Source organism: Helicoverpa zea, chromosome 20 (genome assembly GCF_022581195.2).
Source record: "Helicoverpa zea isolate HzStark_Cry1AcR chromosome 20, ilHelZeax1.1, whole genome shotgun sequence".
Lineage (NCBI taxonomy): Eukaryota > Metazoa > Arthropoda > Insecta > Lepidoptera > Noctuidae > Helicoverpa > Helicoverpa zea.
The window spans coordinates 10,227,081-10,254,367 of record NC_061471.1 but is presented as its reverse complement, the minus strand read 5'-3'; the positions used below and the strand labels follow the sequence as shown (position 1 = coordinate 10,254,367).

Sequence of the window (27,287 nt, the reverse complement as noted above, 5' to 3'; positions counted from 1 at the left end):
CTTACTCTATAGCGGGCTGTCGCGGTGTGACAACATGGCGGCGCTAATCACCGTGGAGCACCGAGTGTCAAGCTGAGGGTGAGCGGGAAATTGTGGGGACTTCGCGCTTTTCAGATGGGAAGTGAATGAATGTGGTTTAGTTGTTTTTTCTGTTTACTAGATTTTCTTCGAATTTTGTTGTTAGTTCGTATTAGTGCTAAGAGGTGTTATTGATTTAAGTGGTAAGAATTTTAAGCATTTGTGCTTATTACCACGAAGAGAGATATTGGTAGCTGGGACACAGTTTTACATGTTTGCGGTTGTCAAAATAGAACTATACAAATAGAAAGCTAAAAATAAAGTAATAGATTAAGTACTTTTATCAATAAAACTGCCCACTGACTAAATACAAATGTATAACAAAGAACATCCTACATAATACATATCTAATCTATTTTATCTGACCTCTGTACCACAATTTCTATGTTATACCGATATATTAATGGTGGCCTCATTATTAGTAATTTCTCCATCACCGCGTGTAAATACAAACTTACATGTCACATGCACAAACACTCGATTTACTTTATTTTCCTCTACAATAATATGAAATTACATACATTAACCTAATTATAGTAGGCCATTCGAACCACTTGAATATTAATGGCCGTCATATTAGCGTTACATGCAAGGAGTAAGGAAAGATGAGCGGAGGTGCTATAAGGCAGGTAGGTCAGGCGCCTTCATCCAGGTCAATTACGTGCGAGGAGCGCGTGACCAAAACTCATAGTTACGAGTGAAGTGTTTAGGCATTCGTGGATGATTTTTGGTTTTACCAAAAATAGACAGCTTCCAAAGAAGGCATATAAGGGTAGACACAGTAACTTCCCCGTCCCCTGAACAACAGCATTTTGGCGAGCTACTTTCTTAAGAGATATCCATTATGGCATCTCCGCTTGTTATTTTGGTCTCCATGGCAACTCTATTCTATTGCGAGTCTCGAGTCGATTGTGATATTAACTGGGATGTGGAATTGCAGGTATCGACGAAATTAATTAGTTAATTGCTTTCAAATTGTTAAGGGGAACGAATAGGTGTTCGGTTGTTATAACATTTTGGAAATTGGTGAATGAGGGTGTTGTATTGTTAAGTTTTGCAAAGTCTATTGAATAGAGATATGTAATTTTTAGTTTCAGAATATCTATTTCTAAAGAGGAGGAATGGGTAAAGAGTAAATTACTCTAAGTGCTTAATTATGACCTTTGAGTAACTAGGAGTATGTCTAGAAACTTTCTAAATGAAGATTATAACTCGGCCACTAAAGCAATTTAATATAATTAATTTAATACAGCTGCCAAGAAACAGTATTAATATCTATTCCAGATGGTTTTGGTCCAGATGGTTATCTTATCTTCAATAATTTATTTTCATTCACTAATTTAACTATTTCTAAAGATTTACGCAAATTATGATATTTATAAGGCATTATATCAATATCACTAAATACCTTAGCAAGTAGTCCGTAACATCCATTGAATTAACGAATTTCATTTCAATAATAAACAAGCTCACAAAACCCACAAAAGAAAACAAAAAAATATTCACATGTCAAAATATTTAAATAAGTTTTGCATAATCAAAACCAATTATTCGAATTTCATTTAATAACATGAACACGTCATTCCGATTACACAAAATTTTTACTCTCAAAAATGACACCGAACTAAAAATTTACATTGAAAAATATTAAACAAATAAATTCACTGACGCATAAAAGTAATGGTGTGATGTCTACCCCAACTTCAAAATATGTCTGCCGTCGATAAATTTGTCGTGTGTCCATACAACCCATGGAGAACAAAATGACTAGCGGAGGTGCCATAACGGACAATCGACTAAGAAAGTAGCGCGTCAAAATGCGGGTGAGCAGGGGACGAGGAACGTTATTGTTTTAGCCCTCATACCCCTTCTTTGGACCGGATTATTTTTTTTAATAACAATAATCGTTGACACATATCTAAAAAAACCGAACGCCTCTTTAGTTCACTCGTTTTGGTCACCTATTTGACCTAGGAGAAGGCACCTGACCTACCTATACCTGCATTATAGCATGTCCGCTCATCTTTTCTTACTCCGTCATACGACCCTATTTTCCCCTATCAATATTCAACCGCCGTACAAAGGATCGAAAGTTTCTTTGATAGTTTAGTAAGTTATAATACCTACATTTTTGGTAGTATCGGTTATCCATTTTGTTCTCAAGTGCATGTATTATTGTGGGTGACATTTTCAGGTAATGTTTTGTTACTTAGAATAGAAAGTAATGTGTTTTGGATGGGAGGTTATTTTTAAAGAAGGTTTGTATTTTGTTATTGTTGATGGGTGATTATGTTGACTAATGTATGTATTGTTAGATTTTTACGTCGAAACGGCTATATAAAGTATGAAATATTGTGTATGTCTACTAGATTTTTAAATTTTAAAAGTAAACCATTTTTACTTTGTTATTACAATTTTTAAATTAGTTTTCGAGATATATTATACATTGTTATCATTAAAAAAAAACCTCGTATCTCCTCTAAAAGGTCTAAAAAATTAATTACATTTTACTACCATACCTCCATAGATTAATGAAAACAATTAACTTTTTACAACTTATCTGCAGTCGGTTTAATCATAATTATTTCGTTTTATTTCATAGGCGCGTAATTTTAACGTGGCAAGCTTTACCTGTCGCTGTAAAACCGAAGATTAGAAATGTTATAAAATATGAATCGTTAAATTTCTTTTATGTCAAACAGAGGGCTGTAAACTGAGGTCAATGAACGGTTCACTGAAAAAATAATGTGATGTTAGCATATCAGGTAGAAAATCTGAAATTTTCTAGTAATCAATGTAAACTGACGACATAGATTTTCATCCTATAAAAAGAACATAATATAGGAAATATGTAAACCCATTATACTGATTTAATTATGTAGTATATCTCAGTTAGGTACATAAAGATCTTATCAGAAGTGTCAAGTCTCGTCAGAACTTTTGTTTTATGTAATCAGAAAAATATCAAAAGAATATTTTAATATTTATTCCAGCCTTATATTTTCTAGGCTAACCTTCGAGCCTTCACATCATATTACACGAGATAATTACAAAAAAATATTTACATCAACTAAACTAATAACAATATTAAAATGTTATCTTTCCAATCTTTCCCTATTTTCCTCTAGTATCTAGACTTTAATAACACTGAAAGAACTAAATTTAAACAATAATAATAATAAGAAAAATACAATTTAAAAAGATTATTGTACCTACATAACACGTTTTTCTCCTAAATATCATTTACTAGCTAGTTCCCACGATTTCACTCGCGTCCCGAGGGCACTATTTCTCACACCTAGATCAAAAGTAGCCTATATCTTTTCTTAAACTCTAGACTATCTATGTAAAGATTTTCATTTAAATCGGCTCAGTTGGTATGAAATCGCGACACACAGACAGAGTTACTATCACATTTATAATAACTATATTTTTTATTTATAATATTTAATTCACATTTATGTAAGGCTTTTAATAACCAAAATCTTATAATACGAACAGCGTCACACTTCAAGTATGCCGTATTACATCCCACGTTAGCTAATCTTGTCTCCATTTCTGAGAAACGACTGTATATTGGTTCGGGAATTAATAGCATATCTTTACTTGACAGGGAAAGTATATTATGGCAAAATATCACTTTTGATGAAGTAAGCAAATGTTTTTTACATTTGTAATATTTGGTTTAATTCCTTCGTAAGGATGTAGTGACGAAATTTTAGATAAAATGATTCATATTCTCTCATAAGTAAAAATATACTCAAAAAAGTCCTTATTTAATAAGTATTATTCTTTATTTGTAAATATAGTATTAGAAGTAGAATAGTAAGTCTGTATATAAATGTATTACAATAACGTATGTAAATAATAGCTCCTCATACCAGCACGATATTATATGATGTCAATAGGTTTGACTTTGACTATATTCAAAAAGATTTTTCACAATTCAATTCAAGTCTGTGTCAATTGTCTCGTTTTATTTTACCTCTCAATTAAATCTACTTTTTAAACAGAATAACACACAACCTCGCCATTTCAACTAAAAACAACCCATCCAGGACATACTTCACTACCTTACGAACACGTCTAAAATCCTCCCATTTTAGAGCACCTTTAGATAAACCTCCCATCTAGCTGTAAGCACGTCACGCCACCTTTCAGCGCTGCAGCGCTTCAGATTAAAAAGCTATCGGGCATGCAGCGCGTAATGGATTTTTAATGATGTACCATTTACGCGCTCTAGCCGATATCTAGCGGTTTTTATAGTGCGCTAGATTAGCTGAATTGTATACGTGGTCTTTGTAAGACGTGTTTTGATGCGTAAATGTGACATGTTGAAAGAATTTCTTAGGAAAATCATCTTCTAGGTATACTACAAATATCTTCTAGCCACGAAGAAAACTAAAGCATGTAATCAACCACTAAGGCAAAATAACTTATTACTTTTAATTATGATGTGTAAAATATATACCTCTATAAACACGTCGATATTCAATTAAATACAATACAACGAAATTATTCGCAACCACAAACGAACAACCACAAACGAAACCAAGAATATATCTACCTACCAACTAAGTATAAAATACAACCCTACCCATTTATCCCCAACCTCCCCAATGCATATACTCATACGTAATGCACATAAATGCATACTCATTTTTCCTCCGTTCTCAGACGAAGCTAAGCCGGCCCAAAGGTCCCCGGACTCCTCAAATAAATTAATCCCACAGTCTGAAAAATTCCTCTCTTGCAGAAACTCTCTTGATCTTAACGAAATTCTTGTGAACATTTTGAGAGATGATATGAGCTTTGTCTCGCTTAAGCTTTTTCGTAAATGTGGTTTAAAATCGGGATCGAGGTGTCTTTGAGGAGATTTTTAATCTCGCACGTATCTTGAGAACTCATGTCGTTTAAGTGGTATTCACTTGAAGGTTCACTGATTTTGAGACATAAACTCAAAGTTTTGCTTTTTCATTAATAGCATGTAATTTGGCCAATGCCTTTATTGATAATTTTAACTCGGTTTTACTGAAAAAAGAATGTGGAATATCCACATACTTTTGTGTATGTTAATACAATATACTGTCCTGTTCACATTATACAACACCAAAAAATATCGTCTGTCTAGATGAGATACTTGATATCTGCATGCAAAATTTTCTTAAAGGATTTATAAGTCCATCTCGGAATTACACAAAATATACACCGTCTTACCACAAAAACTTTTAAACGTCAGTTTATGCCTTGTCTAAAAAAATGTCAAATTATGACGTTGACATATGGTTCATTTTGCAGCCAAAATTTTATTAGACAAGTGTAAAACAGGGTTTAAAGTTTTTGTAGTAAGGCCCATTATGTTTTAGAAAAAAAACATTGTTCCGAAGTACTGACGACATATGAATCCACCTCTTCAATACACGAGTCACGGAGATCACATAAATTGCGCGACACCCTGTATCTAACGGTTTAAATTGTTATAATATCCATTTAAGAAATTCTATGGAACTTTAACGGTCTTCTAAAGAAACTTCGTCTATTATGGTCTTAATTAGTTTGATTTTCACGTTGCCGTAACTTCTTCTTTGATTAATATCGATTTGGTAATTTGGAAGGCCAAAAACACCTATTTATACGTAGAGTAACTGGTTAGACAATCAACCTCCATATTAATATTATAAAGCTCAAAAGTTAAGCTATTGCATAGCTTCTATCGCAGGCCTTGAGCGCGGGGACCAAATCCAGAAATTCCGTAACGAAAAAACCTCACGCTCCCCACTCCGACGGGCACGGAGGTGTGGCTTGAAGGCCGTGCATCGTCTAACGTCGTGTCAGTTCGGCAGTCTTCGACACGGCGCTGTGTGTCGTGCGATTAGACGTATTGTACGACTTTACGGAACTCGCCCGAATCGAGACGAGCTGCTCCGAAATCGGACGAATACATAATCAGCTGTTTGTGAGAAAGTATATAGGTGTATAAGTATTTATTATTTATTTAATAAAAGAAAATTTTGTTTTCCTATCGGTCACCACGCTCAAAAAGTGTAACTTGAATTAATATCAAAGAAAAAGAAATACTGTATGAATAAACATAAAAATAAAAAATAAATAATTATAATTGCATAAGTTGATACAGAATGCTATGCAATAGCTTTACCGCGGCAGTCCCCGAGTGCCACACGTATTTTTTTTTTTTATCAGTGTCCATCAGGCAGATTAGAGAAAACTGTAACACTAGGGCTTGTAAGTTAATTAAACCTGCAGCTCAATAAATAAAACGAAAAAGAACACACTGATTACTCAGGTAAAACTGGTCGAATATGAAAAAAACTTTAAAATATGAAGCCTATTTATGGAGGAAGATTATAGGTTTTTTTTATCTGGGTGCGTGAAGAAGTTCCAACGACTTAGGGGCTAAATTACTGGCTGAAGTTAGTGGAAGTAAATAATTCTAGACTATTCTATTCTAGGTATCTTCTCCAATTTAATTATGCTTCGGAGATCTATAGCGAGCGTGAAATTCAAATTATAGTCTATTGATATGGTATTACGTAGCCTACATGTGCAATAGAGGTAGGTCCAGTTAACCGGACTATAATTATCGATATTCACCTACATCTATTAGGTTTGGAAATGGACGCCGATTTAATTGATTAAAGCAGACGCGGGTAGTAATAACTAAGTGTAACTAAATTAGTTTTAAGTATCGATAAAGTCTGTCTACTTTTTCTACACGCTTTCAATCATTTTCCCAAAAACGGGGATTATTTTTCAAACTTAACTACTTTCCTGGCACAATATTTATTAGAACGATCTGGAAAAAAAGAGCCAACATGTTTTTTTCATAAACTTAAGTGCAAAGTTTTAACAAAATCCGTTTAACCGTTTGCGTTTGAAGAAGTTACAAACATCAACACTTACCAAGACCTCACCAATAGTTTTATATGTATTATTAGTGTGAAAATAGCTACACATAGAGTAAACAATTACATCGACCACTAATTCACAGCTATTACTAACAGCCGCATAATTTCCACTGCACTCCAAATTACCTGATCCAAATCACTAAAGCCCAATTTCCAACAAAAAGTTACTAACTAAAACAATTCAGTAACAAAAAGACGTAACGACCACAACATATGCGCACGAAATTGAACCTTATATCGTTGTATATAAAGTTCGTAATTAATTTTAGACACTCGTTGACCAGTTTGGACCTCAGGGACAGACTTAGTGACCTGACCTTTAAGACTATTTTTGAACAAGGTCGAAGTTTTGTAGTATTTTTGAAAGGAAACTGTTTTCAACTGAAATGGTTTCTGGCCTACTTTTGGTTCTTATTTCTAGGTTAATTTTCTGATAAGGTAAAACTTTATTGTTACAGCGTTTAAGTTTTAAGTAGGCTTTAAAGGTGAAAGTACTTTTTGAAGCTAGTTTATAAACACTAATTTTGTAATCAACTGTTGTTTCTCTCACCCATTTTTTTTATATATTTTGTCGTAATCTCACATAATCACCCATAAGTTTTACGAAAGTATGTTTTATAAGGCCTTTAAAGGCACAAAAGTAGCGTCCTATAGAGAAGAACATGCAAAAAATTACTCTCAAGAAGTTACTGTTCGTACACCCTGAAAAGCTAGACCACAAGTTCATTTTTAACTACTGTAATAGACCCTGTTATATGAATATCAGCAACCTTATTTACCTAACCAGATCAAAGTTACTCAAATATCGCACAAACGTCTTTAATAAAGTAGTCACAAACGGAGCACTAGAAATCATATCAACTCTATACAGCATTCTATCAACTCTATACACATATTTCTCGGAACACGTATAAAATGCATCGATTCACCGATCGCGACGTAGGCAAAAGAGGTTGTTATTTCCGTACGCCATTACAATTTCCAACTTCACTACATAGACTAGGTTATTGCTATCGATGGCTTTTGATGGCTTTCCGATGTTCTTCCTATAGATTTGTATGGGTCAAATATTTTCTGTGTGAACTTTGTTAGTGGAAGCTGACACTTTGAGCTGGTGTGCATTCGTTTGAAATGTGAATGATTTTGGTTTAGGATTGTGATTCTAAAAGGACATATCGTTTTAAGTTTTTTCTTGGAAATTGCAGGTGTAAAATAGCAATGTTTTTTCTTCAATACTGAGGTTTTAAAAGCATGTCAAAAATACACTGCATCAACTTAAAACTTCAGCATTATCCGCCTAGTTAAAATTATATGATAATAAATTAATATTCAAAATTATTTATAGGCCTCACCATATGTGGCATATGACCCTCCTTAATGCATCCAATATCTACATTCAGCATTTCACAAATCATTAAAAAATTCTCAACTTATAATCACAGCTACATCTGTACGAGCTCTCCAATTCGCGTTCAATCCCCAATAAAATGAAAAATGATAACAACAAAACGACAATATAAAAAGTCCAATTATCCATTGGTGCTTGTTAAAAAATTATAAAGTCACTCCGTCTATGTAAAGCAGCGATCGTTTGCATTGTTAACCATTCGTTTGAGAGTGACTGGAGACTTTGAGTTTCCTGGTACTTTGTCAATTGATTGATGTTCGCTGTGATTTTTTCTTTATTGAAGATTTTTTTCACTTGTTACAGTTTTGTTGCGGAGATTTTTGTTAATGGGATGATTAGCGAAGTTTTGTACTCGAACTGCTTATAATGAATTTTGTATAGTGTCGAGTACCTGCCTATGATGAATCTTGGTAGTAGTATGAGTCGAAATTTTTGCCTTCATCACAACCTCCTCATTAGTGTAACTCATGTTGAGATAGTGTCAGTAGCATATTATACTCATTAACAGAAAAAAAAACAATCCTTCAAAGATCCAGTTTCAAATCCTATCAAAAATCAAATCAGTTCAGAAACTTACAAATCATTATAACAAGCACATCGATTCAAATAACATTCAAGTTGCAAAAGCATTTGCATGAACAAGTGTCAAATATACTTCGAATGTTAATGGTCGAGAGGTCGGGGTCAAAAAACGCATTGAACTCATATTTATAGTGTCGACTGACATTTAAATTCTGACTACAAAGGAATATTTGAGCAAACTGTCAGCTTATACATTATTCTAATACTTCTGCGGATAAATTCAATTTCTCGCGTAAACGTTGTACCGTAATATGGGAATACGTTTTCTTAAAAATTGTTGTGTATTTTTCTTCTGTTAAAGTGTTTGTTTGAACGATTGATATTTATATTCTACATTTTATAATTCGTTGTATCATGAAATAATAACCATTAGAGTAATATGTATTCCTGGTATCTTTTTTTAAGTTTACTTTCGCGGCAATTACGTACTAAAAACCTTATATTTGGTTTTCATAAAACGATTGACTAATTTTCCTATTCTCCTTCCGCAACACAACACATTTAGATAAGAATCACCTAACGTCCATATCTCACGTCACACACAAAAACATAACAACCAAAACTAGATTTCATCACAACAGCAATAAGGTTTCAATCTCCAACACCCCTCGAGAATTGCGTAAAAAAACAAAAGAAATAGCCAGTTACTCTAGATTTAAGAAAAAAGGTTTTACCATACACCACCCTTACTTGAAGTTAACAAACTTATGTTTTTAGATGTGTAGATTTACCCTCGTATCTCATTTATTCGAAAGTTATTGAATTACCATCCCTTTATGTTTTACATGATAGACGAAAAGCCGATATGCGCGGTGACAAGGAAAATATTGGATATTTTAATGAGAACCTCTCTGTTTGAAGGCTTTAATATTTTCCGCTAAAGAGTGGAAATGCTCTGATATTTAATTGGGTTATATCGTTTTATGTGATTAAAATCAACCTTTGACTATAAGAAAGATAAATTGAATATTGTTTGTTATTCAGATAAGAATTGTCATCAGTTATTTTTATTGTCCTTCTGATATGATATGATGATGTATAGACCGAATTAGCGTTTAGTACCAAGGTACCTACTTCGCTACTACGCTCAAGCGGATTAAAAATTCAGGTTTTCACAAGATGATTTAATCCTGTCATCGGTCACCAAATAAATAAATGCTTATCACTCATTCAGATAGAAAGTTTTAAAAGTTTGAAAAATTATATAGAAATTGCCTGACCTATAATCGGACCCATAACGGACTGGTGTTTTAACCACTAAGTCATCACGACTTCGTACCAAAATTACAAAGAAAATGGATTCGGTTATTTTCTGAAAATTACACAAACGAATCGGTGTTGACCTTTAAACAATTTTAACATAATTTTACTCCTCTATATTTTACATTTTATACAGAAATTGTCTGTTTTAATTGTTTCGTTTCTTTTCAGTTGCCGTGTAGACAACGCTGTTGGCGATAAGACCGCCATTGTATCCTTGAATATTAATTAATTGTACTACGCTTCGGAGTAAATAATTCATTATTATCTTTCAGTATTTTTTTGTTTTACATTCGCCAATAAATATACATGGAAATGTGAGTTTGTTACATAGAAATTGTGAACTGGCAGAATTATTTTTAATTGATTCTGTGTGGAAATTGATGCCAACAACTCACGAAGGAGATAATGTATATTTTGCTTAGAAGTTCGAGCCTAATGTTATAAACTATTTAGAAAATATGATTCATTTGTTTGAATCCAAATAAATCAATTCTTTACTTTTTCAGTACTAACCATGGAAGCACAACAAACATAAAAAAGGCATTTTCCATTTAAAATATTGCTAACAAAAAGCACACATAATTATGAAAACCCACTTCATACAGATATCACGTTCTTACAGAATCTCACTTTTTGTATATCATCGTTTACCACTAAGCGACGGCATAGATAGAACGAAATGCATTATTGAAACACTTCTTTAGGCTCCCCGCTTCACTTGTTATGTAGATAACTTAAAAACATCCGCAGTACAATGATTTGATGATAGTTTTGTGTGACAAAGGTTGAAATGTAAGTAAATTGCTTTTTAAGTTGAGTGAATATGAGTAGTATGAACATACGTTTATGCCGGTTCATTTAACGTGAGTCAATACACGCATCTTGAACATAGATAGCTAGAAAGGATTATTTTGTCCCACCCATTAATTTCAGTTAAAACATGCATTCACAATACTTAATAAGGCTATTATACTCGCTTCTATATACTGATTGTGTTTGTTCGGAGAAATGAAAAATGGCCAAGCGGTCTACATACAAGTTATCAAAACGGTGCAGGTTTACGATTGCAATAGACATAAGATTAAGTGGCTAACTACCAATAATACTTAAAGTTTCCCTTTCCTACACAAATCCCTTCAATTTTCATTACCTATCGCGCGACATTTCCATACATCTATTTATACAAATAACCTTCCGTTGGCACGTAACAGACCCGCTTCATCGACTACTGACCTCTGGTCACAGATTAAATCAGACCAACAGAGCAGACATGCATTGTGACATTATCTTTTTAACTGACTTCAAAAAAGGAAGGGGTTCTTTATTCAAACTTTACTAGCCATAATTAGAAAAATAGAAGTTTAAAATAGAAGTTTATCTGTACTAATATTATAATGTTGTAGTTTTCTTACTTGCTTGAACGCTCTAAGGTCGGTAACTGCTAGACCTGATTAAAAAATTGTTTCAGTAATAGATAGTTCTTATAAAAGAAGCCCGATGGCTATTTTTTCCACAGAGTAGTTCCAGTGTAACGTAGGCGGAAACTAGTTAATAACATAAGTGAATAAATAAAAGTAAGGACTGTCACAAATTCGTGGAATCTATGAACTACATAACGTTGTACGCATACACGTGTCCATACTCTACGTTTGTGTAGTAACAGAAACAAAGCCAGACCTCAAATATGTCGGTGTGTTCTCGGAAATGCTGTTTTCCCTAGAGATACACGTTCAGCTATATCCAAAATTCATCAGAATTGGACAGAAGCAGGCTTAATTTAGATTCATATTAACTGTGAAGACTGCTTAAATCTACATTCTACAAGGTCTACTAGTTATTACTAAAAGACGTATATTTTATTGAAGCAGTCTAATAAAAACAAATACAGTTAGTTTTTTTTCATGTTTTCATCGTCATCTTAAACTCTCACCTTTCATTATCCAGAGAAAGAATGAGCGTTAATCACTACGCTTACTCAGGGTGGATTGACAGTATCAGATTTTAAAGGCTATTTTTCCTCAAGTTTGATCATTGGTGTCCTGGGATACATTAAAAAAATATTTTAACAAAATTCACAATCACAAAAAAAAATGCTCTTTATTCCCAGGTAACCCCAAAGTAAAGACACATTACTCAGCCACAAAAGTTTACGAAAAAATTAATGCTTTTCCCCGCAATTAGGCTTAAGCCCCAGGGGTAGCCGATTACACCGGTCGGCCAAGCAAATGGCAAAACTAGTACAAGGACACGAAGTAAGATTATATCTTATTTTATCTATGTCATTACACTGGATTTGATTTATTAAGGAGTTACCGTTTAGCGGTAAGTTGGATTTATTTTATCAGCGGTATGTTTAACGCAGTGATATCTGACTCAAAAGCAGTTTTTCAAATTGCAATGTTTTTATTTCGTAAAGAAGTTTTTTCCAATTTCAAACGCAACCATATCTTAACAGCTTATCATATTTTGAATCGGTGCATAATTCGGAATTTCAAATCCGTGGATAGCAACATTTTCTCATGAAACTAAACTAATTTATAGAAACGGTTCCATTGCGACAGCAATGGTTGCATATTCAGAAATCGTTCTATAAATAGCATTGTATTGATTGTAAAATTGCTTACGTTACCAGTTCTACACATTATTTAACCACAATCTACTAGGAAAGTATGGTTATTGTTGTAAAATATTAAATAACTCAGGTTATGAATCATATATATGGAAGTGATATAGACAAATAAATAAAGCGATCGAGCTGTCATGTTTAATTTATGCTGAGGCGGAAATCCACGTTATGAGTGTGGTACAAATTACAAAAAGTCGGCGATTAGTTAGTAATAAGGTGACCGTATGGAAAGGACCCAAAACAATCCATGACTTATACCAAATAAATTTTTCCTCTGGCGGTGTATTTTTATAACCTATCCATACATTATTAGATACATGGGTTCATGATAGATCGGTGGTTAGAAAAAATCACAGAATATCATTTCCACAATGTGAAATAATTATGTAAATGTATTTAAATAAACGCAAAATTGTATCTACCACAATATCATCATATTCCCAAAAATACTGAAAACACACATTTGAAAAATCCTAATTCACACTATGCCTAAAAAGGCTTATTTCCCGCTAATAGCACATCACAATAATCTGAAAGCTATCCGTACTAACCACAATTACACGATATTGTACCAGAATTAATTCGAATAAGCAACTGATGGCTGTAGGTACGGAGTGCATAAACCGCTTTAACGAACGATCCCGCTGGGGTAATGCTATAATCACCTCGCATGCACTAATAGTAATCGCGACTCGATATATTAGCGTACGTATGGGTCGATGGCATCGGTGAAATAGGTACGGTAATTGACTGTATAATTTTGTGATGGTATATTTAATTGACGTTTCATATATTTGTATGTGTATTAAAACGTAATAAAATTGACTATTTTGAAAAAAAAACAATGAAGTTTTAAAAGCATGATGTGTTTGGATCGTTCCGAACAGACTTTGTATTTCACTATCATTAGTATTTAATTACTACTTCCAAAATTACTATCATTGAATTTCGGAAAACCAAAACTTTTCTTCCCATTAACTTGCACCACACCTTTCAAACTCATGACTAAGGTTAAACCGGCGCTCAATGGAATTTCTTTGTTAAATTCAACTCAACAAAAACTTCTCTTTCAGCAAAGGAAAACCAACCGTTTTCCCGAGGCATAAAGTTCAAAGTCCCACAGTTTTGTACCATGAAGAAATGACAATGCCTTGCAAATTGCTATGTTTATGATTTTGTTGAAAGAACGCGGAGTATTCGAAAATTATCTGTAGATAATGTGCCATTAAATATCACGACAAGCGTTTATGAAATACCTTATTTCTGTAGTCAGTTAAAAGCTCTGAGAATCTATTACAAGAATATGAAAATTCTTGTAATAGATACATAATTATTGAAATGTGAATTTTTCATAGTACGTCGTATATGTTTCGGAGAATTCAGGCGTTTCAAGTACTAACAGTAATTACTTAAGAGGTTTTCAGAGAACTGTGTATCAAAAGAATTCTGGCATGAAGTAATACTAGGTTCCTAGAAACCTGATATTAAGATGTGAAGTCCTTATTTAATAACGAATCCGTGGAAAATAAATGTTTGTGTAATGTGTATTTGCTAGAATATAAGTTGTTTGATAAAAAAATAATCTCTTTATATTCTCATTGTTTTTTCTATATATTTATTTTTATACATAATTATCTAAATTCGTATAGATTCTTAAAAACTACAATCGTAGTAAAAGCGCTATCTACTTTATCGAAAAACTTTCATAAAATAATGACGTCAGCCGCTACTTGTAAATGTCATATTATTACCACACAAATCGACTCGTTTAAAGTTACCTACCTAATAATTCAACGCACTTGATAAAATAAAAATCATTAAAGGTATTTGTTGAACTAAGTAAATTATATTACCATAAAACAATGTCTTGAATTTAAATAGATTTATTCATAAGTTTCCTATTGTCGACTGCTGGGAAACTCCTGATTGTTTTTAACGTAGTTTTTTTGTTTGAACTTAGATTCTTGGTATGCTGAAGTAATGTAAAGTTCGCGCAAATAAAGTTAGGACTTGTGTTACATATTTGGAGTCAGTTTTCTTTGGTAAAGAAGTTGTCTCATTATTTATGACTAGTATTTGTAAGCTTACAATTACTGTTATATTCGGTAAATAAAAATTCAAAGTAAAGTCTTTAAAGTCATGCTAAATCATATTAAAGTTTCCAAAACGACTTTAAAAGAAAACTTAACTCCTCCCTACACATCCCCCATACACATGTTTATGGCAAATAAATGATTCTATTCTAACTCATTATTATTTTAGTCATAGGACGTCCACTGTGGAACATTGATTCCCATTGAGCTCCATTAATTTCCAAAAGAATCTGAAAAGCTTTTGGTATAAGAGTCTTAACACACTGTTAAACATAACAAATTTCAGTTCATATTATTTACCAGACTACCACTAAATACATTTTCTAAGACTTACCTTCAAATCCCTGGAATGCCTCAACTCCTGTCTCCGCGGCGGCTGTCCAGGCAGGTCGGAGTACACCAGATTACGCACTGACCCTCGGAACTTGGGCTCGAATATCACTGAAGGTAGCGCTAATGTTGTCAGTTTTGAGTTGTACCTTCGAACAAAACAAAAGGTAGCGTAAGAGAAAATAAAAACAGTCAAATATTGTAAAGTCATCAGAAACTATTTTTAAATTGTAAACTATCAAAACACCATAAATGTGTATCAAGTAATATAAAGATATCTATTCTTAGCTATAAAGGTCAGAATAAAGGGTACGAAATCTGAAACACTATCTGAAAATAAGCCACCTTAAAATACAATAAAGAACAGTGCGAGAATCAACTTTCACGTACTGAAAGACCAGAAATCTTGTTACGGAACAAAGGACCAATTTCCCAAATTGATTGAAAAAAGACCAGTGTACGTATAAAACGATGAAAAACACCAGCATATCCTATTTTTCTTTTCTCTCGTTCAGCTTTAAAGTAATTGGATTTATTTCAAGCCGTAACTATGAGACGTGGAAAATAAATTTCAAATAATAAAACCCATTCAAGTACCGAGTAAGGTTTTCACAACGGTATACGTTTAAAATATTTTTAATAAAATACGATTTTTAAAGAACATTCGTCACTGGTAGACAGAGATGGCTAACAACAATTTATCTTGCGTCCTCCTCTGCACTGTAGAGCAATATTTCAGGGTGACATGGTCGCTAGAAGCTTGCTTTAAAATTGCTTTAACTCTATTTACTGTAGCTTTGTTTCTAGAATAATCGCAAAGTAAAATAGTTGGAAAAGAAAGTATTTCGAATGCGGTGCGGAGTAGCTTACGATTTTGTATTGAATTCGGGTAAACTATTTTATTTTGGTTGTGTGAATATCAACACAACATATTTAAAAGTCGCTGAGAGAGTCAAAATTGATAGCAAAACATTTACGGGGGTGTTGTTGATAATGATTAATAATATTTGACATTCATTAAAAATCACTTATGTACGTATCATCGTACAGTATGAAAGACCCTGGATATGATTTATTTTTGTCCTATTATTTTTAATACTAACTGCGCGGATTAATTCCATCCTACACTAAAAAGATTATCCCAGTAATTCCTTCTTTAAATACTATTGTCTCTTCCAGCAAAACCCAACCGTTACAAACCACACAATGCACTCACAATGTGCACTAAAAGCACCGACTCCCATAATCTTAATTAAGAAGAAAGCAACTGCACATTATAACTATAACAACAACTATATCCCAATTACTCGTACCACAGAAACTTACAGCAAAAGAAAACAAACTTATTTAATTACTTTAACATTCTAGGAGACTGTAAAATTATTGCTTTTTAAAAATTCCCGTCCCTATGGGCGTTTGCCGTCAGAATTTTGTTACAACTTACAAAAGTTACGCAGATAATTTCCACGGGAACACAAAAGTAATAAAAAGGAATATTGCTGAAGCCATTTTTTGGGATGATGTTAATTTTCATGATGATGGAGGCGTAAGGAAGAATTATGCCGAAATGGAAGTGAAATATTAAGGCCGTTTCAACGAATGATGGACATGATAATTCTATTAACAGGAGTGATATTAATTACATATTTAATGCAATCGCTTATTCTCCAACGTTTCACTCGCGTCCCGTGTAAATTTCCAGCATTCGGGTAAATAAATAAATAAATAATGTCGGGACACCTTTTCACACACGGTCGGTTAGCCCCATGGTAAGTTATTAATTAACTTGTGTTATGGGTGCTAACACAACTGATAAACTACATATAGCTACATATATACATATTTATAAATACATATTGTAACACCCAGACCACGGCCAAAAAGCATGCTCATCACACAAATGTCGACCGAACCGGGAATCGAACCCGGGACCTCAGGTCCGGCAGTCCGGCACGGTGACCATTGCGCCATCGAGGTCGTCAAAAGGGGTAAAAAGTAGCTTGAGTCATTTCGCAAGCTTTAGACTACCTATATCGGTGTACCATTTTTTTATTGGTTACGTAGTTTTGATGTGAAAGCCGGACTGGCAGACAGATAGACCCACTTTCGTATTTACAATGTAAAGTAAGGATAAACATAACAATAACATCTAGGACGACCTAAATGTCATTGAACCCATTTTTTCATATACGTACAATAGATATCGAAAGGATAGAAAATGGCGCCATCAAATCACCCAATAGAGATTTGAAATAAATACAAATTCAACATACATACGTATCGAAAACAAATTCTCATTTCTAACTTAAACTTTTTCTGTTTTTTCATAAATTTTGAAATACAAAAACTACAAAGCCAATGTAGACAAGTAGAAATCGTATTGATGCCAGATCTTTATTGTGCGTATTTTTATTAGTTAAGAATATTTTAGACGTGTCGAAATATGAAATTGGACAATACATTTTCACATATATCTCTCGCAACTTTTTTGCATAACTTTTTTTCTAAGGCTTTCGACTAAATGCCTGTAAATTTCATTTAACCGATATAAATGAAAAAAAAATCAGTATAGTGTGAAAGCCAAACAGACAGAATTACTTTCGAATATTCATATTTTTTGTGAGAAAGAAAGAATAACTAGTAGGTTACAGACAGACAATAAAACGGTACCTCCACAAGTACATTCGGACTATCCAAAGGCGCTAAAAGCCAATGGACCGTCTCCATCGCCCACTAGATTAGGACCCACAACTTCATAACTAAGTTCCAACAAGCAATGAATACTTAATGGTAAATGTCTTACAAGTTTACAGCCTAACTTCGATCTATAGATTAGTCTGAGCTAAACTCAGACAAGAGTTCGGAACGGCCTCAAAACTTTGTTTGTACTAACAATTAGTTATCATATATTTTAATAAGTTTCGTGTTTCGTGAAGACATTTGTGTTATTTAGTAAAGTTTTTGTATAAATTGGGAACGTCTGGTTTCTTTGGAATATTGAATAATACATGTTAAAATGAGAATTTATCTCATTTTGTTTTTTTACAGTCTATGGACTGTGCTTGGTTTCAGGTAACAACATGGGGTCAGTTGATGTATGTTAAAACAACAGAAAGTGGTTTTTATCTGAGTGAATGTTTTGTAATTTCATATTGTTGAAAAAAGAGACTTCAGTTATGTACAATTAAATTTCCCTAAAGAATTTATGGTATGATCCAAACAAAAGTAACACTTGATTTCATATCGATGTATAATGTAACTACACTCGCACTTCGATAGTTTTAATAACAATCATAAGGCTAGACTAAAACCATGTCTAGACTTTCAATCGTCCATGTTCTGACTAAGCGGTCTGACTAACTCTAACGCGTCGGAAACAGTAAAATCTAAGCGATTTCCGATAGATATATTTTTGTGGAGTGCACAAATATTGAATGTGTGTGTGTGTAAACTACAGATTGCATAGGATATGTGCTGAATATAACATATTATACCTTCCACTTACACCCGCGTCCTTTGGGAACCACTTCGCACAGTCGGCTAAAAAAAAACTTATTGCCTTCCACATAAGCCAATACATAGGCTATCTAACCACATTTACTAAAAGACAACATTCAAATAAAATCCAATTACATTTAAACATTTAAACCCAAAACTTTAATACATTCTAGTCCTACTAAAAGACTAAAACAGTTTCGGTATAACGGCTAGGCATTACATCATATTATCTCGTACTATGCCTTATTCTATTTTCTTTGTCCTAAGAAAATAGCTGGAAAATAGGTCACAGCCTTGTAGGGTAGCTACGCGTTTGGGTAAAGTTATTGTACTGGATTTTATTGAATCTTCTCGAGGTCGCTTTACGTCTATACTTTGAATCAATCATAAGGATCGGGCAAGCGTTTTGTATTAAAATGTAATGCCGACAATTTGTTTTAACATATAATTTTTGATAAACGAGTAGATCGGATAGGAAGCGATTATCGTATCGTGTTACCAACATTAACTGTATACCAGAGAATTTCCTTTGCTTTTGCCCGATATTTTAAAAATTATGTGTTTTAAAATTACTATAGCAATATGTCAACGAGGAATTCGGAATTTCTTAGTTAATTCACATGTTTCATAGATTTAGCTAGCAGTTTAACTTTCATCCGGAGGGGACTAAAAAATAACCCAATGCCTTCTTGCATAAAAGAGCTTTCTAGTTTCTAATACTGCTAGAAGTTCCTGAGGTTACCGTTGTTCAGCACACAAACCAACAAACTCTTCAGCTTTACAATACTAGTATAGTTCAGATTACCCGCACCAATACAACTCACGCATCCAATCCCAATATCTCGAAGACTCACGTACACCACACAATATAAAACGTCACAATAAAAAGGTTTATGCCCAAACCCCCGAAATCTACATCCGCTTCCCCAAAACCCTGGTCCTTACGTCCGAGGCCGGATAAAGAAGATACCTCTTGATATATTACTACTACACTCGCAAGGCATACGTTTTGTTCGCAGTTATATGTATGAAACTTTACCGTAACGATAAATTTTTTAAGACCACTTTATGATTGTATGCAAGTAAATAATGTTTATTACAGTGGTTAAATAGTCGATTTTGCTTCAATCGAACAATATAGCCAATACAATATAAGCCTGTTTAGACCCTATTTTTTCTTTTTTTTGCATCATTTTCATACTTTTATCACTATTAATAGTTCTCTTTTTCGAATTTATTTGAAAAATACAATGCATTGCAACGCAAAACATACTGAAGATATTCCTTCATCATTATTAGATGCAGCAGGTTCTAAAAGATCATGATGTAGACGAAAATTCTACATTCAGAATCAGAGAACGGAGCCTTAATGCAGTCGGAGATAAAACCAAAGAACCAGTTCGACACGTCAATTTCAGCGGATTTTAAAGGATTTCGTATTGAAGCTATGTGTCTTCTCGTTTTTGGGTACTTACTTTTATTTGGAAGACACGTTTTCAGCATACATCTGTTCTATGATCGTCGATTATTAGCAATCGATTTAGTCTAAAACCTCATCATCATCATCAGCCTATCGCAGTCCACTGCTGGACATAGGCCTCTCCAAGTGCACGCCACTGAGATCGATTTTCAGCTTCTCGCATCCAGCTCCTGCCAGCCGTCTTGCGCAAGTCATCACTCCACCGTGCCTGAGGACGTCCTACACTACGTTTGCCGAGGCGTGGTCTCCACTCTAGAACTCGTTTACCCCAACGGTTATCGGTTCTTCGGCTAATATGGCCAGCCCACTGCCACTTCAGCTTGCTGATTCGGTGGGCTATGTCGATGACCTTGGTTCTCTGACGGATTACCTCATTTCTGATGCGATCCCTCAGAGAAATGCCGAGCATAGCCCTTTCCATAGCCCGCTGAGCGACTTTAAACTTGTGAACCAGCCGTACCGACAGAGCCACAAGAACGTCTAAAACCTATCATGTTCTTTAGTAGACTTCTTATGTGCCATGGCCACGGTAACTCTTTCGAACAATCCCGCGGCCCAATCGATTTAGTCGAAGTCACCACTATGTTATATTTTATACCTCATTATTTCTATAAAAAAGTCCATACTCACAAGCTAGTCCTGGTAGTTAAAAAACCCAACAAATTAATAGTTAGCGCATAATGATGCAGAAAGACAAACAAGCAGACAGCAGAACGTGACTGCAGCCGACTCAGTCCCCCGTAACGAGCCAAACCCAAACCAGTTATAACTGGGTCACGCAGAAGTGTAGTTAACACTTGAAAAACTAGTTTTAACCGCACGGAACCAGTTTTTACCGGAATTTACCGCGACGAACCGGATTGCACTGGTGTGTAAATAATAACGCGTGAGAGCGTTTCGTTGTCATCTCTGTTTTGAGGTTAGTTATTAGACTGAAATATTTTGTGGCTGTGCAACGTGGGGACGAATTTGGATTTGGTTAGCAACCAAATCCAAATTCGTCCTGGTTTATTGATTTTATTCGTTTCTAGTATATTGAGATACAAAAGAGAATAATTTCATTTTGATCCCAAAAAAAATACATTTATTTTTCAATCTTTACTAACTTTATAAAGCTCAAGAATTTGTTAGAACGCGCTCATCTCAGGAAATATTGGACAGAATATTCGACAGGAAGTATTGAAAAGTAATTTCAGTGCTCCAATTTATCAAGGAAGTCCACTTTTTATCCAGATTTGCGTACTAGTTCCTACAGGACGCGGGTAAAACCACTGGCAGAAGCTAGCTAATTTATATACGAGTAATAAAATAAAACATCAAAAACATGATATTCTCTTTAATTTAGATACGGCTTTTAATTCAGCGACCACTAATGACATCGATTCATAGACCCGAAGCGAAGGACCAAAATAATGAAATTATTATCAAGTTTCTAATTAGGAGCAAAATGTATATTTTCTTTTGGACCTCTCTGGTCTCATTACTAGCACGACAACGTTATTAAGTTATAATTTGAATAATAATTAATGATATCTGTTATCTTGTTTTATTGACAAGTATAAAAGGACTCGAAATTCTGATACTAAGTAAAAAGTTGGGTATAAGCTCTGCAAAAGTTATCATAAAGAATATTATATGAAACACAACTTCACAATCACAGCCTTACAAACTGACTTGAACCGAAATTAGCTAACTAGCTAGCCTACATTTGTTATATTTATTCATTAACTGCTATTTTCTTAATCGCATTTTAAACTAAGTTCCCTCATCATTATTACATCTCTTTAAGAATTAATATAGCAAACATGCCTACACATTAAACATGCAAAATACAAAACTACTGTCATACCTTTTCCCCTAACAAAGATAAATAACAAAATAGCCAACAGAGCATACTATTTGCCTCAACAATAATGCAACGAACTCAAAACAATGTCAGAACCATTTGTCAGAAAATACGGTCACCATATGTCAGATAGTCAGCAGTTTTCCATTTTATCCCCATAAAAAACTCTTAACACGGAATAGGAATGTGGGCAAAGAATATGAGATAGAGTACAGATGCGACACGTAGTTTTATTTTCGGTAACATTCGGGGTTATAGTGGTTTTGTGATGCTCTAGTTTTGATAGACTTTTGTTCCTACCTTTGTTTTTGTGTGTGATAAGATTTTTTTAGCGTAGATATTTGATAGTTTGTCATAGTAAATACCGTAATAACTGTTGAACAGATATCGGTGAAACATTTTGATCGTAACTTAGATCAATTAATATTTTGTGGAGTTTTTCGATGTTTTTCATTATTCTTGATATTTAATTGTAGATAGTTTGTATATAAATGGTATGTACTAAAACCCAACGGAAATAAATATTTACGATAAAAAAGAGATATTTACGAGAAGAAGAAGATACAAAAAAACATTTATAATTTTTCTTTTATGCAAAGATATTTTATTCTGTCTTAATTTGAAGCCTCCATAAAAAAACCCGCCAAAAAGCTTATGAGCAAAAAAAAAATCTAAATTCTAAATGTAGAAATAAAGACATTACTTACAAATACAACCCTTAAGATCTTCAGGTCATTAACCCTTTCAACCCTAATAGATAGTCTAGAAACATCTTTGTTAACCTGAAAATGGTAGGAACTTATTTTAGTCGGATAAAAGAGGAAAACAAAGGAATTTCGTATTAATGACGCCATATTTTGTGGACACCATCTTGTTTCAGAAGCTTTTACTCCAGTTAGTTTTAAGTGATAAAATTATACGAAGTTATAGTAAATTACTTTTGTGTGAAAGTACCGAAAGGGTAAAGGTATGTATTTGTGTTATTTTTGACCTTTTGGGTAAAATAAAATAGTAATTTTATAACAAAAATGTATAATTATTTTACCAAAGAAAAATTATTTACCACAATTCCAAAATAATAATTAAACTGTCTATTTCATACTGCGACCTAAATACTGAACATTCACAAACAGAGGCCGACCTTTTATATACAAAAATGAAAACGAAATGTCGTCCGACTCACAAAGAAACTACATAAGTACATACACGTATTTATTTTTCCTCTAAAAACCGGTTAAGGCGAGTCGGACTCGAGCAATAAGGGTTCCGTACCATTATTTAAAATGAGCTAAAAAATCATGTTTGTTGTATGAGAGCCCCCCAAAATATTTACTTTATTCTAGTTTTCAGTATTTGTTGTTATAGCGGCAACAGAAATACATCATAATGTGACTCTCAACTTCCTAACTATTACGGTTCATGAGATACAGCCTGGTGACAGACGGACGGACGGACAGGAGCAAAACAATAGGGCCCCGTTTTACCCTTTGGGTACGGAACCGTAAAAATGTAGTTGGAAGTTAACTTTTTTCCTTAATTTGTTTTATGCTAAAGAAAATAATTCTTGAGTTTCTCGCCTATCACTTGTAACACACACCAAACCGGTGAACTCAATTAAAATTCCTAACGCAACTGTATCCCACTTTTATTGGAGTAATTTTGTGAAAAAATACTACTTTACCTGCCTGATGTGACTTTTGAATGGAACGTCGATTCTATTAGTTAATTAGTTTGTGTTTGATTAACTTTTACGTTCGGTAGCGTTTATTAGTTGCTCTCATTGATTGTAAATTGCTGAGGCTGGTTATTAACTTTGCACTATCAACTGCACCCTTCGGCTAGTTGTACCATTTACCTATAACATTTACATTTTCAATAGTCGAATCGCTGATTTGACCAATGGGCGACAATTTCGGCTGGTTATGATTTGATTATCGTCAGGTATAGTCTATGTTTGCTATTTAACAAATCTTTAGCTTTGGTACTTTATGTCCAGGTAACCTAAGTTATTTCGATATCATTGTAGTTTTTTGAACTATTAAGCAGTAGAAATGCAGCCATATTTTTTTAATCATCTTGTACACTCAAATGACAGGAGCATGCCGCTAGGGCGAAGCTCTATAGAATGTTTTGCCTTCTGTGCAGTAACACATTACTATCATCAACCCAATTAGTTCTATCAAGACTACACACATGCAAACTTCTTACTTGATACGGTTTCCAAACTTATAATACAAAATACTCTTTGTTAAAACAATTTGAAGCCAGTCGCTAACTAGCTAGTTATATATAAAGGAAAAGTTTCCTTGCATCTCGTAACATGGCACGAGATCGAAATAGTTCATAAGTTTCTCAAGTTCCTTCACTTGTGTGTTTTGTTTTAAAATAAAGTGAAGAAATAATGAACAGTCGATACTAAGTGGGACAAAAGATACGACAGTGAATTGGAAAGGAAATTGATATATGTAAACAAGAGGGGATGCTAGGATCAATTGAAATATTTTAAGATTAGACCTCGTTCCTAAAATACAGCCTCAAGGAAAACATTTTGAGGAAACGTGGTTTAGAAGTTTCTGAATCCGCAGAATTGAAGCTTCAAATTCTGTCAAGCCCTTTTCCAAGCATCTTTGGGTAACATTATGTGTACTAGTACACCTGTGTCATGAAAGTCTTGACAATCTGAACTTTGAGGAAAATGATTAATAGTTGAAAAGTATGGATTGAACTCGCTTTCCAAAAAATTGTGGAGTCTTGGAAGTGTAATGAACTTTGATTAACACAATCATATTTAATTATAGTCAGTATCAATAGCTATACGGAGTAACATGTCACCCTGAATATTGCCCAACATACATTAAGAGTAACTTACATACAATGTTTGTCCAAACATTGGACCAAACTTTGGTCCTAAGCAAACAGTATTTTTTACGCGAGGTAACCGGATATTTCCGGTTAAATTAGCCCGACCCTACTAAATTACAGGCCTTTCCGTAAATCAGAAGGCTTTAGTAGACTCTTTAAGGGCTTAAAGCAATTTGGAACCAATTTATTGGAATTTGGTATAATTTAACGTATCTAATTTAGTTTTACCTGGGTAACTAAAATCTATATTTATAATAATATAATAAGGAGGAAACGTTTTTTTACTTACATTATATAGTAAGGAGGAAACGTTTATTTGTTTGTACACTATAAAAGCTCCGAAACTACTGAACCAAATTGAAAACTCATTTCACTGTTATAGAGCTACACTATCCCCGAGTAGCATATGCTGTATTTTATTCTAGTACAGGAAGTAAGTAAGTCGTGGGAACCCACGAGACGAGGGTAAAAACAACCAGTTAGTATACAGTAATTTTATCAAGTTATATGAATAAATGTATCTGATTAGACCAATCCCATCCCTAAATCAACCTCAGTAAAAGTAGCTTAACCTTCAACAATATCACTGAACCACAAAAAAAACTTCAAACAAACAATCCACAACAGAAAATCTGCTATTCAGATTTCACATAATTTATATGTCAGTACGCCATATTGGATTTTGAAATCGTATAACGAGAATGACAGCGAACAAATCCGATGATAGGACATCAGTTCAATTCGATATAACTGATCTCTTTGGTCGTGTCATGTGTTGACAGTCTGTTGGTTAAACAATTTAATCGTAATTGAGTTGAACGGTCGTGGTGTATTTTGGGGTTTATGTTTTTTATTTAAAGAGTGGGGGAAACAAATGATTGAGTGGCCATGTTTATTTAACATGTTCATATTTTACTTTTAGTCAATCATTATTGCCTTAAATACTTAAAATGTATCTATAATTTGTAAAAGTTATATTGGTACTCGCCCGTCCTGGCATCGAACCCACACAGTCGTACTTAGGATTCCGGTACTGTAACCACTAGGTGGCCATGATGTACCAACTACCTATTTTTAAATACTCTTTCTTTCATTTACTTTAAAGAAAACCGCATCAAAATCAATTCAACCAAACATGAGATAATCGCGCAAATAGCCACATACACACATTTATACGGATCAAACTGCCAACCTACTTTTTTTAAAGTCGGTAAAAAATATCTGAATATCACTGTATTGACTTATACTCAAATCAATCCAAGCCAAGCCCTTTACTTGTTTAGGTCTCTTTAAACTTGTAAACGACAAACAAAATCATATATATTCATGAATTTCAGAGTAGGCACATCCGTGTTTATGTAGAAAGTTTTAATTACCGTCCCTTGGCACGGGCCGGTTGTAAAAACTGTGTTACTTGTAGTCCGAATTAATGTGTCACTGTGAATGGTTCTCCATTAACCTAAATGGCTTGTGTTTGCGTCATTGTCCATGTGTAGAGCTTTAACACGTTCGCGTAAGCAACGTCTTACAACGTCGTATTGATATAAGTATGAAAAGGCCCAACGTCGTACGACGGCCTCTAGATTGTCATATTTATTTTGACGGACCATGTCAGACCTATGTGGTGGCGACAACGTTTATAGACGTCGGACGTGAAATAACGTTGCGCCACATAACACAGATTATAAGACTACGTATAACGGCGGGACGTCTTAAGACTTGGTTTAATTTTGTGTGCGAAAAAGGTGCGCCACAGTACCAACATTTAAAAATGAGATTGCTCACGCGAACGTGTTAAGTATGCTATCTTTAATAGTATGGCAATGCTTTCTCTTACCTTGATTTGAGTCTTGACTAAACTGTGTTCTTTAAACCGACATGAAAATATGTTCTTGACATTCTACTTTTCTTCATTCAAGCAATACTCTAATGAAACTTAAAGTCTATGAACTATTTTTGTTTCACAATACTGTAATGTACAATAAAGGACTTCCCACGCATCGTATGTGGGCGTAAGCAATAGCCGTAAATGTTCAGTTTCTCGACGTTATTCGACCAAACAACTTCAGAATAAACATCCAAAAAACTTGAGACTCAAAGGACCAATTTCGTATATACCTACATTTTAAGATTAAATAGATTCTAGAATATAATTATATATAATTTTCACTTAAAGGAAAAAACATTTTAAAAACTCCTTCCTCCTTTTTGGGATGTCGGTGAAATATAAGAATTTAAGCCTTTACATACTTTTAATTCCCTGGATAATCCTCTCTTATATTTCGTAAGATCCAA

The 27,287-nt window shown here is 33.9% G+C and overlaps 1 protein-coding gene across 1 annotated transcript in view; it reads right to left on the bottom strand.

The window, feature by feature from the left end:
- LOC124640135 (neurexin-1) overlaps positions 1-27,287 on the bottom strand; it is a 177,198-nt gene that overhangs the window by 99,728 nt on the left and 50,183 nt on the right. The window contains exon 4 of the mRNA XM_047177799.1: positions 15,311-15,455. Within this exon, the coding sequence (XP_047033755.1) occupies positions 15,311-15,455 (145 nt within the window). The remainder of the gene's footprint in view (positions 1-15,310; positions 15,456-27,287) is intronic.